This window comes from Anser cygnoides, chromosome Z, assembly GCF_040182565.1.
Source record: "Anser cygnoides isolate HZ-2024a breed goose chromosome Z, Taihu_goose_T2T_genome, whole genome shotgun sequence".
NCBI classification, from domain to species: Eukaryota; Metazoa; Chordata; class Aves; order Anseriformes; family Anatidae; genus Anser; species Anser cygnoides.
In genome coordinates, this window is record NC_089912.1 from 37,052,846 (window position 1) to 37,070,804 (window position 17,959).

A 17,959-nucleotide genomic window follows, 5' to 3' on the forward strand; every position below is an offset into this window, starting at 1 on the left:
CAAAGCTTGTGGTCACCAGATGTTTCCCAGGCAGATCTAAAAACAGCTTTCTGCTGGTGAAGTTAATCCAGAGCTAATTCGCTGTAGAACTAGAATTAAGCACATTTCCAACATGCAGTGGCGCATGGCTTGAGATAATACGAAATTTATCTTGAGCTCCGCTTGCCTTGTGAACAATTATTTCCTTGCATGTCAGGTAAATTGTGGAACTTGATATTCAAGTTCTTCTTGGCACTTGCACAGAACTCTCTTGCAACATCTTTCTCCTTCCCACTAGGAGCTGGGACATATTTTTGGGGTTTAAGCCTAAGCTCCCAACTGACTTGGGATAGTTTCTGTTTGCCTCCAACATCATCTTGGTTGAGATCAGGTTTCAAGACAACAACAAAAGACTAACTAGTGCTATCCTGCTATTCTCCTTGCCAATACAGGATTGCTTTCCCAGTGCTGTAAGAAAAGTCTCTGTGACTATTTTTTGAGGGTAGCCACAGAGTCAGGACGTTACAACTAGGCACAGTAAGGACACAATAATATAAGCTAATGTTTTGTCACACAGAATGTGTAAGAATGGTTGCAAAGCCTCCCTTATGCCCCTAATCTCCTGTCATCATCCTCTGTGTGCGTGTGTTTTGAGGAGGCAGGGAGGAAGTGAAAGGTACTCAGGACTGACTCCTACCAGTTTCTCACATACATCTTCCCACCACCCCCTCCATGTGCACATCTCCAAGACAGCAGCAATACAAGTAGGTGCCAGCAAGCACTGCCATCCCCTACACAGTTATGTGACACTTCCTACTGCCATTATCCCCCGTTCCTTGTTGATAATGTACAAGGTCAATAGGAGCCAGGAGTGAGACCCAAGAGTGTAGAAAGACAGCAGACATCATTCCCTCACTTCCACTTCCAGCCCCTACTCTCTGTCTCAGATTTGACAGAATAAGAATGGATGAGCCAAAGGAAGAAGGAATGAGGCAAAGAAGGCAGAAGATAACTTGCACTGTCCACCTCAGTGAAATTTATGAAAAATACAATTCCTGATAACCATGTTAAGTCCCATTTTTCTGCCTCTGGAGTGACCTGAAAAGAACTGACAGTAACCAGAACGCAAGTGCTGACCTGGGAAACTTGAGCTAGGAGTTCAGAGCAGGGCGTTGGAAGTGAGTGGAGAGGAAGGTCTAGAAGAAGAGCAGTTTAGGAATACTGTGCAACTGGAGGATATGGGGGAAGACAAAACTTGACTCTTCAGGAGCAGGAATTTCCAACGGGTGCTATCAATAGGTTTTGTTGGGACTATAAATTCAGAGACAGACTCAAGTCTTTTTCCCTCTTCCCTTCCTTCCAGACCATAAACTGCCACTGTAAAGGACTTCTTCCTTCACCTCCCCCTCTTTTTTGCTCTCAGAAGTATAGCAGCCTTAAGCAATTAGTAGCAGTTGCCTTGTGTTGGAACAATGAAAATACTGAACAATAGGAGTAGGCTCATTATTACAAGAGGCCCAGCCTTAAGATAATCCAGACCAGGAACTCAGAATTCACTGCCAGAAGAATTACTGGTTGGTATGTTATTAACTTCACTGTATTTCAAGCTGGAAACAACTCTCCCAGTGTCTCACAAAATTATTTTTTTTTTAGTCTCCCAATCACACACATATCTGTCAAACATTTTGAAAGTCAGAACCTGATGTTGAAAGCAGGGTGGTAACTTAATCTGCAGCCCACCAAGACGATTAATGTGGCCTACTCGTTGGGGGGCAGTTTGGGACTGGGATGCATACCAGACACTTTCTTTCAGGCTGGTAGTAGCAGCCGTCTCCCAAGAGCCCAGGACTCCTCTCCAGCATGTTGCAATGGCCACAGAAGCACTTAACAGTGAACAGAATAATCTTCATGCAGCTAAAATAATAAAGGGACATTTATTGTCTCTGTATTGACTCTGGAGGTAGCCTCAAACCACATTTTTCTCTAGACTGTGTAAAGCCTGGAGTTTCAGAAGTATATCATTAAGTTCAGAAACTGGGGGAGAAGAAAAATATTAATCGGCAATCACAATGAAGTCTGATGATCTTAACAATTCTGTTCTAAAACCTCTTAAATTAGTGCTTGCTTGTCATTAGCCCACACCACCCAGGTTTCACTGTCTTCTGTTTAATCAACAGCCACCCCAGCTTTTCCTTTTGTAACCACGTTGAAACCTACTGAGTGAAGCCCCAAGGAAGGCAGTTGCACAGTGCCCTCCCAGACAATCATCAGAAGCCACAAGAAGCCCCAGAAGCTTCAGAGAAGCAGCTCCCAAACACTGCCTTTAACAGCGACACCCTTTGTTGCCTTTTCATCGAGAGCTAACTCGCTTCTGAAGCGAACCTCTCTGCAGCTCCCACTCCTCTCCCCTGCCTTTCAGGCACTCAAATTCTTCACGCAGGGACTCATCCACATCCACTCGCCTGGCTGCTCTCCACCAAACCCATCGCGGTTACTGCTTTCCTTCAGGCTGCCCACCCGCACCCAGCGACACCCGGCTTTCACAGCTGCTCGCTTCAGCACGGCTCTTGGGAGCTGCGATCGCCCTAATTACTTGAATTCACCCATAAGGCTACTTCCCCTGCACCCCGGCTTTAGCTGCTGCCGTCCACCTCAACAACACACTTCCACGACCCATCCACACGCGCCAAACCGAAGGCTCTGGGCTCTCAGCTCGGCAGCTACCGGCGGTTAAACCGCCCCGCGGCCGGCCGTTAACCGCCCCTCACGCCCTAGCCCCGCCCTCTCGCGCGTTAACCACGCCCCCACCCCCGGCCCCGCCCCCGCGCCGCGTCCCCGCCCCTGACGCCGCGGCGTAGGGCACACCGGGCGGAAGCGGTCCGGCGGCGGCGGCGGCCATGTCGGCGGCGGTGGGCGTGGGGCAGCAGTGGGTGCTGGTGGAGATGGTGCAGGCCTTCTACGAGGTGCGGGGCGCGGGGGGACGGGGCGTGGAGGGGGCCGGGGACAGCCCCCAGCCCCTGGTGGGCTGGGAGGGACGCGGCGGGGTCCGCCTCGGCTGATCCGCGTTCGTCTCTGTTAAAAATATATGTAATATATAATACATACATATATGTGTGTGTGCAGGTGTGTGGTGTATATGTGTGTGCTGGTATATCTGTGTGTGTGCTTATCTGCTGATGCTAGCCTAGTGCCCCGAATTTAGGTTAATCGTAGCCCCTGAAAAACATAGTTTGTGTGGACTTTTGCTTTTTCTATACCATGTACTCTTCAGCTATCGAGATTACAGATGTATTCTTAAAGCTTATGGACTGAAAAGTACTCTACAAGTGGTAGTTTAATTTTTTTCACATGGACATGACATAGAACTCCGTCTTTGTGTTCAGTTTCCTTTCGTTTATGGGCGTTTGGTGCATTGTTTCACTTCATGTGCGTGTCAGAGCCCACCAGGAATTGTTGGTGGGTGGGAGCTTCTCCACTAGATGAAGATGGTGTGCAGTAACGTGCGTGCACTTTGCCTCTTATAAAAACAGTAGGCGTCCACGGTGCAGGCTGTGGCCTTGCTGAAATGGAGTAATCAAACCTGTCATTTAAACTAGATGCCAAGTAGTGATGCCATAACTCCACAAGGACCTTAAACTGGCTCTGCTGCTAGAGACAGCTGACCTTCCTCCGTCCCAGCATCCAAAGAAGCTAACACAAAAATGGGTGCTGTGGACCCGATTAGGTCTCTTTTTGTAAATAGTAGTAGCTGCTGTTGCTGGTAGGCTTTGAGTTTTAAGAACCTAGGGTGAAGTCGGCATGTATAGATGTAACAGAGCTCTTGGAAACTGTCTACTGTGAAAATCTTCTGCCCTCACAAACACTAGTGCAACCCTTAGGGCTTATCTGCAGTGCTTTTACTCTTAGTATTCAGTTGATATGCATGTGTGGAACTGAAACTGCTTATCAGTTTAGACTGTGCCATTAAAGAGTAGAATAAGTCCATTCGTACTGGAGTTAACAGCTACATTTAGTAGTTGTGAAGCAGTACACTTTCATGTAAACGTAAGTTTTAGTGAAAATACGTTATCAGCTGATGATCAGCTTTGATTTTCTAAGAGCGTAACTGGTGGAGTCTAAATTGGCAAAATGTCAAACTGATTCAAATAGAACTCTGTTTAGACTTATTTTTGTGCTTTATTTTTAGGCTCCTGCTTACCATCTTATTTTGGAAGGAATTCTAATTCTGTGGATAATCAGACTTATTTTCTCCAAGACATACAAACTTCAAGAGCGATCTGATCTAACACCTAAGGTATGGCGGAAAAATATTTTTCTTTAGAGAAGCAGTTGATGGCTATTGATGCATTTGGCTGTGAACCACTCTGCTGTGAAATCACAAATAATCCAAGCTTTTCTTAGGATTTCAAAGGATAAGCTTACTTTTGAGCAATGAATTGCTTAAAAACTTCAGTTCTTGCTTTTAAAGTAAGCATCATGTTTGATAGTCTAAGAAATACTAAAAATCAAACAAAACAGATTGACGTGACCATGGGAAGACTGATGAGCTAAGAAAAAATGGCATTATCTCTACTCTAGGGATGGCTTTGTTTTAAAAATGGGCGCTATATTAAAACACTATAAGAGTACAAAGATTAGTAAAATAGTCTGTACATGTGGCATTTGTGAGTCGTAACTCTTAGAGTTGACAGTGTTAAGTGAGTTCCAGAGAACTTTGTAGTTTAGTGGCGATTTATTCCTTTACAATGTATTTTTCTCAAACAAAGCCATAATTCGTTGTATAGGCAGGAATTTCTTCCTGACTTGGAGGTGGAGTCAATCAGGAATGAGAGGAATTTGTTTTGGAGATATCCCTGGACTAGTTTGTCCAAGGCATGGTCTGCAGTTGGGCTTGCTGGTTATATTCAAAGGATGACTGGATGAGCTCTCTGAATGTGAAAACACTGAGGTGGATAAGGATTCATTCATTTTTCTTAGTTAAAGATGCATTATGGCGATGTATCACAGTGTTAAAACCAGCTTGTGTGTGTGAGGGGTTGATCTTAATGGTCTTAAGTCCTGTATAACCAGCAAGCTTAGACTGGTATTCTTCATGAATAGTACAGATGATGGAAATTCCCTAGTGGTGGAGAATAAGGTTTATGAAACTGATTCTTGGGTATTTTTTCTCCTCGCTGCTGTCTGTATTATGTGCTTGCAGGGTTTTTGATCTTATTCTTAAGGATATACGTTACATGTGAGCTTTGAAGTGTAGCGTCCTTCAGGATCGAGTGAACAGGATGCAAGGACTGTAGACATGAGCAAAACTGCAGGAAGTGTCTGCTTTATGGGAGTACTTATTAAGCTTAGAGTATTCTAAGGAACACTCCAGGATGTATTTATAAATAATATTGGAAGTGAGAAATGAATTGAGCAGGAATCGAGAAAGGCCCGATCAGTTCTGTGCATGGGAGGATTTGAACTGATTCTCATTGTTTGCTTTATTTGTTAAGACTAACGAGGAGTGAATATGAAGGAGAGTGCAGCATGGTCGAGTATTGAGTGCTCAGATCATGTAGGAAGACATGCTGCAACTTCAAAGTAGTTTCTGATTGTCCATTCAGAAGCTGTTCATTCAGTAGAGTTTTTCTGCATTAGGTGGTTTTGATCTTTGGTATTTTAGAGAGTAACTTTTTTTTGTTTTTTTAGACGGTTCATTCTCCCTTCAGTTGATGGTGGGTAGAGGCTCTTTGCTCCTCGTGCACAATTGGTGACATGAAAAAGCTGAAACATATCCTCTCCTTAACAGTGTAGGAATTACACATGGGTACCTGTGTGTGCACGTTGAATGTTATCAACCAGTCGCAGGTGATCATCTTCATTCACTGACAGGCCATTTTGCTGAAGCTGAGGTGTTAAGAAAGTGCTCAGATAAATCTGGAACAGTGCTATGCAGTGGGGAAAAATTATCTTTTTAAATGGGAGCAGTGAGCAACTGGGAGATGGCACATTGCGGTTTGTCTGCTGTAACTTAATGGGAGCAGGGATTGAGGAGGGGGTCAAACAGGGCAAACACTTTGGAATGGCTCATACTTAGTAACAATCCTGCTTCTGAAGGACAAAAGGAGTGATGGTCACTGGCAAGACAATGGGTTTTCTGAAGAACAGAGGTATGCTAATAAGCTCTTGTTGTGGTGCTTCTCATGAGAGTCATACAAACTTTCCTGATCTTCAGAGGTAGAAAGGAATGTAAATGCTAGGGAAACAAACAAAACACTAAAATCATCAAAAATTGCATTGTACTGATGCTGGATATGTTACCTCAAGGTTGCAAAGCACAGTAGAAGAAAACTTGCAGTCTTCAGAGCTGCATTACAGCAAAGGGTTTGACTTGATGTTAGAGATTAACACTTCTAGCTTTTTGTCACCTGTATCTGGTATTTCCTGGGCAACCTGCAGTGGGTGTGTCTGCTTAAGCAAGAAACTGGACCAGGTGACCTCCAGAGGTCCCTTCCAGTCTTAACCCTTCTGTGATTTTCATGACAAAAAGAATAGTGTAGGGGAGTGCTTCTTGGTCTGATGGTATGTTCAGGTTGTATAATACAGCTGTGAAAATAGCTCTTATTTTATGCAGGGGAATAGCTGGGAGAAGGAAGAAAAAAACCCCTTAATCTTCACTAAAAATCCTCATAGAGTTGACACTGCTTTGTTTCATACAGTGTGGGATGAGCAGGTTTCTGTGTGTGTTGCACTACATGTAGTAACGTGCCAGCAGGACAAGTGCTGATTTGCCCTCTGGTTTGATTCATGCAGCAGTGTCCAGACTCTGCCTCACCAGGTAGAATGGCTCGGCTGTTTGGGTGCAGGCACTGGAGATAACCTGAGCTCCGCTGCGTGAGCTGAACTACCTTTATGTCAGCCAGTTATGTAATGATCCTTGGTGCTTCGCTGTGGCTTACTGCTGGGGATGCTGCCAGAGGAGGGCTGGCTCCACATGATAAATATTACCAAAGAATACCACTACTGTGCAGCCATCTAGCATGATCTGTCAGGACCAGTCTGTCCTGGGGAACCAGAAGTGGATGGTATATTTTGCAACGTAGTGAACTTAGGAGTAATGCTTCTAAAACAGTGAAGAAATCCATCCGAAGGTGTCTTCAGGGTTTAGGCAGGTGTGTAGCAATAGTACTCCGAAACCTAGTAAAGGAATCACCTTTCAGACTGACTGACTGCCAACCTTTCATAACAGTGCTTGCAGGTATTCCTATTGGTTCTATACAACAATAATGAAACTCCTGAATCATCAACTAAAAAGGTGGAGAAATTCTCTGACTGTAACTTCTAGATAATTTGAGATCTCAAGAGGTACAAATAAATCTACAGCCAGACAGGGTGGTGGACATACAGATTCTTGTGGACTTTTCATCCAAAATAAAATGTATAGAAAAGCAGCAAAGTGCCATTGAGGGACTGCAGTGGGCTGAAGGAGATTGCATTCCGTCATTTAGCTACCAGCTTGCTTTCCAGCCAACAGCCATTTGTACAAAAGAAAGAAGCCACCCACATGCGGCTGTCTTTTGCTCTACAGTAAATGATACCGAGCTTCTCAATCTACTAAGTTCTGCTAAAGTTCTACTAAGAGCCACATCTTCTACTTGTGTATGTGAGGAATAGCCTTTTTTCTCTAGTTAAAGAACAGCAGTAGCATGACAACAGTTTTATTAGAGCAATATTAGTCAGGAGACTGGAAAGCTTCTTTCAGAGAAGAATGTTGGATGCGTGGCCGGGAAGTACTGTAGGCTGTGAAAGCTGTCTCTTGCACGTAGAGTTCAGGAATTGATCAGATGGTGTTGAACAGAGACGAGCAGATGCAGCAGCTTCTTGTAAAGGTTTCCAGTTCTTTTTAGCCAAAATTCCCTCTGTAGGTAAAGGCATTTACCAATTTATGGTGTGATTCTGTAAATACCAACAAATTCAAGACTTTTTTGAGGGCTGGTATGACTGCAAATAAAAAAATTGTTAATTTTTGCATATTGACACAGATACATGATTTATGCTGTTTCAAAACATCTTCATGAAGACAGCTCTCTACTAGCACAAGTAATTCCTATCTTTTTTTTTTTGAAAATGAGCATCAAAAAAAATAATTTGTTTAAATATAATATGGGTTGGATGTGTTTACACCAAAGTATTTCTCTTACCCAAGGTATCTGGTGTTTAAAAGTTAAAACCCACCAACACCACCACCAAATCAACCCAAAACATTGTATATATTTATATGTGTGTATATTTATCTAATATTTTAAATATTTATATAAATATTATACAATTGTTTAATTATTGTATTTAGTATAAAATATAAACATGTTTATATTTCCCCACAAAATATTCATAACAAATTTATTTTAGCATTTAAATTTTAACATAAAATGTGTACAGTTGTATAAATTAAAAATACCTACAAAGGGGAGGGAGGAAGAGCTGAGAGAAGAGTTCACTAATGTTACAGCCCGAGAGAGGAGAAATTGGTAGCTTTCTTTTTTTTCATCAAATGAGTGTTTTCAAGTACAGTGAACTGAAGAGAAATAAGTGAATTAAGTGTATATTGAGGATGTTACAGTGTGAATTAAAATTTGGTTTCTCCATATGCTTAAAAATAAATGTTTGTATTGGTCTGAAATTTAGTGTGAATTTAGAAGGTACAAGATAGAAGTTCTGAATGTGAGGTCACTGTATGGAAGCCTCATTCTGCTGCCGATTTGGTCAGAAGGCAGTGGTCATGTTTCGTGAAAAGTCAGCAGGAAAGGCCGGTGTACTGAGATAGGTGGTGAATGGAAGAAGGAAGAGGTATGGACTGGCCTATCTGCAGCATGGATCCCTTTTTTACATTGAAACTGGTACTCGTTTCAGTCACAGACATCTCCAATCCCCCACCATAGTAAAGGAACTTTTACCACAGAAATTCTTGGTAAACTTATTCCTGTGCTAAACATATGTGAAAACAGAAGACATGAGGTAGGAAGATGCAGATGTTTGTTCCTATGTCTATCAGAAAACAAAATGACATAATGCAATGGGTGAGGAGAGGGAATGGGAGCTGGAATTAGTGAAGTGCTGTTGTGGAGAATGAGGATTAGTCTTCGCTTGTGTATGTATATCCGAGGGCTCTAAGGGAACTCGCAGATGAGGTTGCTAAGCCGCTGTCCATCATAGTTGAGAAGTTGCGGCAGTGTGGTAAAGCTACCACTGAGTGGAAGAGGGGGAACATAACCCCCGTTTTTAACAAGGGAAAAAAGGAAGACCCAGGGAACTACAGGCCAGTCAGCCTCATCTCTGTGCCTGGCAAGATCATGGAGCAGATCCTCCTGGAAACTAGGCTAAGGCACATGGAAAAAAAGGAGGTGATTGGTGACAGCCAACATGGCTTCACTACGGGCGGATCATGCCTGACAAATCTGGTGGCCTTCTACTGTGGGGTTACAGCATTGGTGGGTAGGGGAAGAGCAACTGACATCATCTACCTGGACTTGTGCAAAGTATTTGATACCGTCCCCCGTAATATCCCTGTCTCAAATTGGAGAGATGTGGATTTGATGGATGGACCACTCGGTGGGTAAGGATTTATCTGGGTGGTCGCACCCAAAGAGTTGTGGCCGACAGCTCAATGTCCAGGTGGCGATCAGTGATGAGTGGTGTTCCTCAGGGGTTAGTATTGGAACCGGCACTGTTTAACGTCTTTGTTGGTGACATGGGCAGTGGGATGGAGTGCACCCTCAGCACGTTTGCTGATGACACCAAGCTGCATGGTGTGGTCAACATGCTGGAGGGAAGGGATGCCATTCAGAGGGACCTGGACAGGCTTGAGAGGTGGGGCTGTGCAAACCTCATGAGGTTCAACAAGGCCAAGTGCAAGGTCCTGCTTCTGGGTTGGGGCAATCCCAAGCACAAGTGCAGGCTGGGTGGTGAGAGGATTGAAAGCAGTTCTGAGTAGGAATTGAGGATGTCATTGGATGAAAAACTGAACATGAGGCAGCAGTGTAAGAATACAGAAGGACATAAGAAGGTCATGGACCTATTAGAATGAGTCCAGAGGAGGGCCATGAAGATAATCAAAGGGCTGGAGCACCTCTCCCATGACAGCAGGCTGAAGGAGTTGGGGTTGTTCAGCCTGAAGCAGGAAAGGTTGTGGACGGACTTTGTAGCGGCCTTCCAGTACTTCAAGGGGGCCTACAGGAGAACTGGGGAGGGACTCTTTGTCAGGGGTTGTGGTGACAGGATGAGCAGTAACAGTTTTAATGTCATACAGTTGACGTTGCTTTGTTTCCTACAGTGTGTTTTTGCAGTAGCATCAGCCAGTCTAGGTTGGGACTACTTTGTTGTGGCCTTCACCTTAGCTTTATATCCATGTTGCTTTTGCTAAACTAATTTTCATGCTGGCTCATTTTCTGAAGGATGCTATTGTCCACTTTCAGGACCACATCTGCTAACAAAAGGAACAGGAAAGTATTTATGTCTGGGAGAGGAATGTACTGCATCAGCTATGGGCTTACAGTGCTGTGGGTCAGCACATTTAGTGTTAAATTACATTTTGGATTTTTTTAATAGCAATATGATATAGAGATGCATGTTACTGTGTTTTGATCCAAGATCAGAATTTCAGTCTGTTTTGGATCAGCGGAGCTTAGCGTACAGAGTTAGGATCGTTGTTTCACTCAGAGGTTAACCGTAATTTAGGTACTACTTTTCCACCATTTTGGTACTATGATACATGTTAATCTTTATAGGGTATATCATCTGGTAATCTTCTACCGTAGGGTTCTGAAGGTATTTGCTGAATCTTGTTGAGTGTGAGGTTTACAGTGAGCTACTAAATAGTTGTCAATAGTATTGATGGACAGCTTGATTTATTAATCGTCTGTCTCTGCTGCTTTGTTGTTTGTTTTTTTTTTTTAGTTGGAAGCATTAAAATCTGCTGTTTGACATGTGTGTGAATGGCACTAGTACAAGGCGGATGAGTAAGCTCAGGATTAATGCTTAGCTCTTTCCTTAATACAGGAAGCAGCATTTCAGTAGATGTACAGGAACTGTGTGCAGGGCTCCGGTAATCTCTCCTGCAGTCACTGAAGAAACTGAGCACTTTTTCTGACATAAGTGTACCCACATCAAAATACTGAATATATTTAATTGTGTTACATGTGTTAATGGCATTTTACTTCCTTTAAAGCTTATGCCTCATGGGTAAAATTCCAGTAAGAAATCTAACATGAAAAGGTAAAATAAAAACGTATTTAAAGGACATCTGCAAAATATTAGAAATACGGATTACTATGCTCATATAAAAAGGTATCTATTCTGAAATACAGTGCCATTGAAATTTCCATTTGTGCTTTGCAGTAGACCTTTGTAGATCTCTTGGGTTATTCATTTATATTCTAGAAATAACTATAAACAAAATTATTCATTAGTAATGTCTAGAAGCAAAGTTATTCATTCGTTTAGTAAAAACTGAGGTTTTCTGTATTGCTTAAAGCACTTTGAAAATGAGTGTGCTCTGGGTATTCTTCCATGGTTAGGTGGAGGATATGTGGTTTAGTAGTTGTTGCTGCCATTTCTTGAGTATTTGGCAGTTTGTATTCTCTACTGTGTCCTGCTTATGTTTGTATTATTTTGGCATCTTAATGCCACAGTTGCTTAAACGGCTCAGTTGAAGACTTGAGAATGTGAAGTGAGGCAATTTATATTCAATTATTATATAATTTGTGTTCAGTTACCCACTAGAGGAAGATTTGCAGAAATAGTAGATTGAGAGAAATAGTATTGATTAAAATATGGCAAGGGCATCAAGTTAGTATCTATTCTTTTTATTATGATATCATGAGATTTTTTTATGTACGGACCCAATTGCGGTATCTTTCTTTACGTGCCCTTCTCCTTGAAGAATTCAGAGACCCGTAGTTGAACACACTGAGATAATACCAATCCCAACTGTCTCAGGAAGCTGATATGCAGGACGTGTCATTTCTCTTATAAGTATTATCAACTGTTTATTAGAGTACAATGACTTTTCCAATGGAAATCCTTTTTAAGTAATACTTTTTTTCTGTTCTTCAGGAAAAAGAAGAGTTGATTGAAGAATGGCAGCCAGAGCCACTTGTTCCTCCTGTACCAAAAGATCACCCAGCTCTCAACTACAACATTGTTTCAGGGTAAGTCTAATCAAAATAAATTTTTCTTTATTTCAACTCAAACACTTGATGTCCATATTGTTAAGCATATATCTAACAAAGAATTTCCATATTCCTAGAAGCTTATATAAATAATTTAATTTTTAGATGACAGAACAGGATTTACCAGTGAAGAGAAGGTCTTACTTTTGCAATATTATCAAGATTATTTTATATAAAAAAAAATCTTTCTCATTTTGAGTGTTTTAATCTAAGATTTTCTTTTTGTTTTATTTTTGTTTTTAATATTGAGGGGATACTTTTCTCTTAGTCTTCATTCTTGGTCTGTATTTTTTTGTAGTATTGTATTTTTCCCAAATATTAATGTTTACCAACTTCTGATTAGGCAGTGCAGAGGGAGGTAAGCAATTACGAAACACTTAAGAAGAAACTGATTTTGTGGCTAGCTAAAGAAGAAACTGATTTTGTGGCTAGCTACTTGGCACTTCGTGCAAAGTTGTTTTTAATGTGGTAGATTTGGACGAACAGAAGTGCAGATGCTTGACAGCAAAGTTGTTTTGAGAGCACTGTCACATGGGATAATGTCAAATGCTTTGCACAAGTCCAGGTAGATGATGTCAGTTGCTCTTCCCCTATCCACCAATGCTGTAATCCCATGGTAGAAGGCCACCAGATTTGTCAGGCACGATCTGCCCGTAGTGAAGCCATGTTGGCTGTCACCAATCACCTCCTTATTTTCTGTGTGCCTTAGCATGGTTTCCAGGAGGATACTGAATTTGTTGAGATTGGTAGTATTAATGTGCCTTGACATTAAACTTTTACTCATCAATTGGTAAAGAAATGGAAGGAGGGAATCTTGAAAATGCAGATTTTCTTTTTTTATTGGAATAAGCAAAACTCATCTACTGTTTGACTGTATGAAAATGCTAAATGTTCATTCATAAGAATATGTCTCTAATTTATTTTTCAGTCCTCCCACCCATAAAATCACTGTTAATGGCAAAGAATGTATAAACTTTGCATCGTTCAATTTTCTCGGACTTTTGGAGAACGAGAAGGTTAAGGTGAGTTCTTTCATTTACTATATATTGTGTGGCTATTCCTCTTTTAGTTTGTGTGTTACCTTCAAATTAAGAATTACTTCAGAAAGCACAAGCTTTGTCAAAGAAATACGCTGCTAAAGCAGCAAGGAAGATAAATAGCACAAAATTATAAGATTTATTAAGTTTGTCGTTTTACTAAAATTTTACCTGTGTGCTTACTGATGGCTAGCTACTTATCAAGTTAGAGTATGATGTCCTCAATCAGTAGAATACTATGAATGTCACTTTTAACACTTGTTTAATACAGAAGTCAGTACATTATTAAACTTTCTGTAAAGCTGGTCATGTTGCACGATGAATTGTCAGTGTGAACTCTATAGAATTAGTGAGCTATTGTAGGAATATATGTTTCACATAATTCTTTTCTGTTAAAGAGCGCAGCCCAAGCATCTCTGAAGAAATACGGAGTTGGTACTTGTGGACCTAGAGGATTCTATGGTACTTTTGGTTAGTAATTTTTTCTTAATCTACCTTTAATGGTTTTCAGACTGATGTGGTAAGTTCACCAAAGCAGTCCTGTATTTAAGAAGCAAATTGTTACTGTGAAGAACAGTTACCCTTTCCCACAGTTTTTACTGTAACTGGTAAGGATTAGTAGCATTTATTGTTGGTAGTTTTGTTTCTTACTCATTTTATAAATTTTCTTTTCTTTCTTGCTTTCTAATGCTGGTGTTGGAGGAGAGTTACAAAGTTAAATATTTTCTGTTTTAGCTTTGGTCACCACAGTAGGCAGTGAAAATAAATAAATTAGAAATTTATCTAGCATGGTGAATTTCAGCGTAGTTTACAAATATGTTTTTAAGTAGACCGCAAGAGGGCAGTCTGATTTCTGTTTTCTCATTTGTCGTTAGTTAAGTGTATCTAGTGCTGTAGTAAGAGTGAAGTTTTCCTTTACTCGTGACTTTAATGTTGTAATTGAGAGTTTTTATGATGTGAAAGGGTGTTACTGAGTGTTTTCTTAATTCTTGGTAAGAAGAAGCAAGTTGTTAAATATCAGCCTCTGGAAGTAGTTCTTTACAGGCATTCGTATTATGAAATACTGTGTGGAAACCAAAGAGTAATAAATGAATAACTGTGCAGTTGCAGGCTGAAAACATCAGCTTATTGTCTTGTGAACTTTTTTGTCTCTTCCCAGAGGTGATGGAATTGACAGTGTGTTTGTACTGAAATGACTTTGTAGAGTTGGCTTCCTTTAGCCTTGACTTGAATTCATGACTGACTTGCACTTTTTCATTAATCAAGCTAGACCTTTAATTGATCATGTAGTTGCTGCACCTATTTTGATTTGTTATATGTTTATATATCAGAACAAAGTTGAGTCTTTGACAGCAATCTTACAGACTGTTCAGCATTCTAGAGCCGCAATTCGTTTCTAAAGAAGGTGATAGTAGCCTCTTAATTACCAGTGAGCTTTGAGGAAGCTGGATTCCCTTAGTAACCAGAGCTAAGCATTGATCTGTCGGAATTCATATAAGGTTTAAAAAACACTGAAAAGCTCAAGGAAACTCGTGGGCTAATGTTCCTTCACTTTTGAGTTCAAGTTAATATCAAGAGTTGTGAAATTTTTAATTTAGTGCTTCTTTGTAGTAAGTTTTCAGAACAGACTAGCTAAAAGTTGATTTTCTTGGTTAATTGAGAGATTCTTTGGCTTTTTTTCTGCCCTCTCTACAGGTGTAATCCTAAGATCCAAGCTGTACACAATTAGTGTTTATCTGAATTACTGGTCATTAGCTTCTGGATTTTTTTGGTAAATGCCCCATTTCACAAAACAGGGCATGTAATCTATGGTATTGGTGCATGACATCTCTAGTGAAGAAATGATATTACATACTTTACCTCTTCTGTGAAAGAAAAGGTCAGAATTGGCTTTGAAATTGAGACAAAGCTGCTATTCTTCTTGGATCCCCAAATGGCTTCCCATTTCTTCTTGACTTTAAACATTATGAGTATTGTAGGCTTTTGAATTTCTGATTAGAAACATTTCTTACTTGAGTACTGTTCTATGCCTCAGGATATTCTGTGTGCTGTGAGGTTGATAAATGAGTTATGTTGTGTCCAGAACTACATAGCTTACTCTTATTGCTACATTGATTATTAATTGTTCTCACTCAGAATTATCTCCTCCTAAGGGTTGGTATTTCATATCAGTGTTAGAGATCTCTGTTCTCTCTGCCTGTTTGCAGGGATTTTATACATTTAATGAGTCCCTATTAAGAAATTACTGATTTGTGCTGCATGTACGGAAAAATGCAGCCATGCCTTTATCCTGTGATAACCTTGAAATGTTAGTATATTCACACAGGACTGAACCTGTATGGCAATATTCTGTTCAGACAGGTGATACAAGTGTGTGAGGGGTGGTGGTGTGTTCTTTTTTTTTTTTTTTTTAAGGCTCCTGTTGATTGCCTGGCAGCCATAATTTCAGCACCCTTCAGAACTGGGAAGATCAGGAAAGGTCACCAGATAAAATATATAAAAGGAGATGTGGGTTTTGGATCTCAGGTCTTCTGCTCTTGATTTGCATGTGAGCACATGCTAGATTATAAACTGGTACTTCACAGCACTTTTTGACTGTAGTAGCTTTTTTAAGGTTTCATAAGTACACAGAAAGATGTTCCAGTCATATCTTTGTCTCTGCAGATATAACCTAGGTAGTGTTTGCAAATTTTACTTAACGTAGGTTAATCCAAGTGATGTAAAGGAAATCATTGCAATGAAGAATGGAGGGTCAAGTAATATTCTGTTTTTAACATAGTAGAATGTTAGTAAAATGTTAACTAATAGTGCTGTAAGCTTGATGATGTATCAACTTTGTGTATGGTATATCTTGCTCCGACTCGTGGTTCTTGCTTTCTGTAAACTTAAATGTTGTGCCCTTGGCAAAATTTACTAGGCTTGTAAATTTTTCTTTCCTTAACGTGAATCTGATTGTATTCACTATCTGATTATTGCTGACAGTACTTCTTTTGCCCACTGTTTTTACTAAGCCTTCCCTCAGTGTAATGTTTGCTCTTGCTGAGTAAAGCTCAACGAAAAGCCTGCAGGTTTTCATTTTTAACTGTGGTGTCCTCTTCGTCTCTTCCAATTTATTGGTTAGAGAAAGTAGGTGGTCTTTTACGCTCAAGCAAAACATTTTTCCCTGTTGGATATCAACAGCTGGGCACTCAGTGTAATATTCCCCTTATTCTTTATTTTCTACTGATGAGGCTTCAAAAAGAACGTTTTGGGCTGAATGTTGTTTATATCACATTTTATTTGCCACAAGGCCAGCCTCCTTTTTTGATGCTTGTTGGCCAGAAGAAGATGGTTCTTGGACTTGTTTTTCAATACTTGAAGCAAGGTTCCTCCATTCTGTTTTGCAGCCTTACTGTAGATTGTTTCATTTGTTCTGAAGTCCCTGTAAAAATACAGAAAAAGATGCAAAGATTCTGAAGAAAAGACTTCCTAAAATATCTGTCAAGAAAGTAGCTTAGATAACTGTAACCAGTACTTCCTTCCAAATGCTTTGGAGAAGATAGGCTATTCTAGACTTGTACAAATGTTTTCTATATCTAATACAGCTGGATCAAAGTGAAATACAGCAAAAGAAAACTTTCAAATAATAAGTGAATAAACGTTTTGTTTTCAGTAAAAGTCATTAAAAAAAAAACCATGAATTCCTTTTTCTTTTGTTTATTTCTCATGCTCAGGTAAACATTAGGAAAGGATTGTTCAAGATTTATAGTTTACATTCTATAGATAAAATTGTACTTGACAATTGGGAGGCTGTTATTTAGAATATTTCAGTTGGAAGGGACCTGCAAGGGTCATCGAATCCAGCTCCTGGTTGTGCACAGGACCACCCCAAAATCAACCCTTATGTCTGAGAGCATTGTCCAAATGGTTCTTGAACCGGCAGGCTCAGTGCCATGACCGCTTCCCTGGGGAGCCTGTCCCAGTGCCCGAGCACCCTCTGGGTGCAGAACCTTTCCCTAACACCCAGCCTGACCCTCCCCTGTCCCAGCTCCATGCCATTCCCTCGGGTCCTGTCGCTGTCTCCAGAGAGCAGAGCTCAGCGCCTGCCCCTCCTATCTCCCTCAGATCATTAAGTCCAACTGACTCCTCTTCTCCAGACTGGACATCCCGAGTGTGTCCTCAGCCTCTCCTCACAGGACATGTCTTCCAGCCCTTTTACCAGCTTTGTTGCCCTCATTTAGATGCTTTCAAGTATCTTAACATCTTTTTAAGTTTTAGAGCCCAGAACTGCATACAGTATTCAAGGTGAGGCCACACCAGTGGTAAATATAGGAAGAGAATGAGCTCTTTCAACTGGATGGCTATGCTGTGTTTAATGCACCCCGAAATGCAGTTTTGGCTGCCAGAGCACGCTGCTTTCTCATGTTGAGCCTGCCTTTGACCAAAGCCCCCAGATGTCTTCGAAGACATACTTTCTACTTTTACTCTATGCATGTACAAATCAGGTGGATGTGCCCTTTTGAGGAAAGGTTAGACTAGATATATTTCCTATAACAAAGTAATTTTTTTACAAAACCCTTTCTAGCTATACCTTTGCTGTTAATATCTGGCCAGAAATGGCAATGTTGATATCTCAAATAGCCTTTTAGGCTTGGTTAATGTGTATTTTTTTTATATTGGTTCATATGAATTTACTTTCAATGAATTTTGAATAATTGCGAGAAGGAAACCTATGGCAAAGGGTGATCTTTCAAGTCA

At 40.7% G+C, this 17,959-nt stretch overlaps 1 protein-coding gene across 3 annotated transcripts in view; it reads left to right on the forward strand.

Moving 5' to 3' along the window:
- The first annotated feature begins 2,787 nt into the window (after window positions 1–2,787).
- The window catches only part of SPTLC1 (serine palmitoyltransferase long chain base subunit 1), a 33,379-nt gene continuing 18,207 nt past the window's right edge, over window positions 2,788–17,959 (forward strand). For all 3 annotated transcript variants that reach the window (XM_048046117.2, XM_066987869.1, XM_048046118.2), the window contains exons 1-5: window positions 2,788–2,942; window positions 4,166–4,273; window positions 12,070–12,164; window positions 13,114–13,207; window positions 13,621–13,693. In XM_048046117.2, coding sequence (XP_047902074.1) covers window positions 2,877–2,942; window positions 4,166–4,273; window positions 12,070–12,164; window positions 13,114–13,207; window positions 13,621–13,693 — 436 coding nt within the window. In that variant the 5' untranslated portion in view covers window positions 2,788–2,876. The remainder of the gene's footprint in view (window positions 2,943–4,165; window positions 4,274–12,069; window positions 12,165–13,113; window positions 13,208–13,620; window positions 13,694–17,959) is intronic.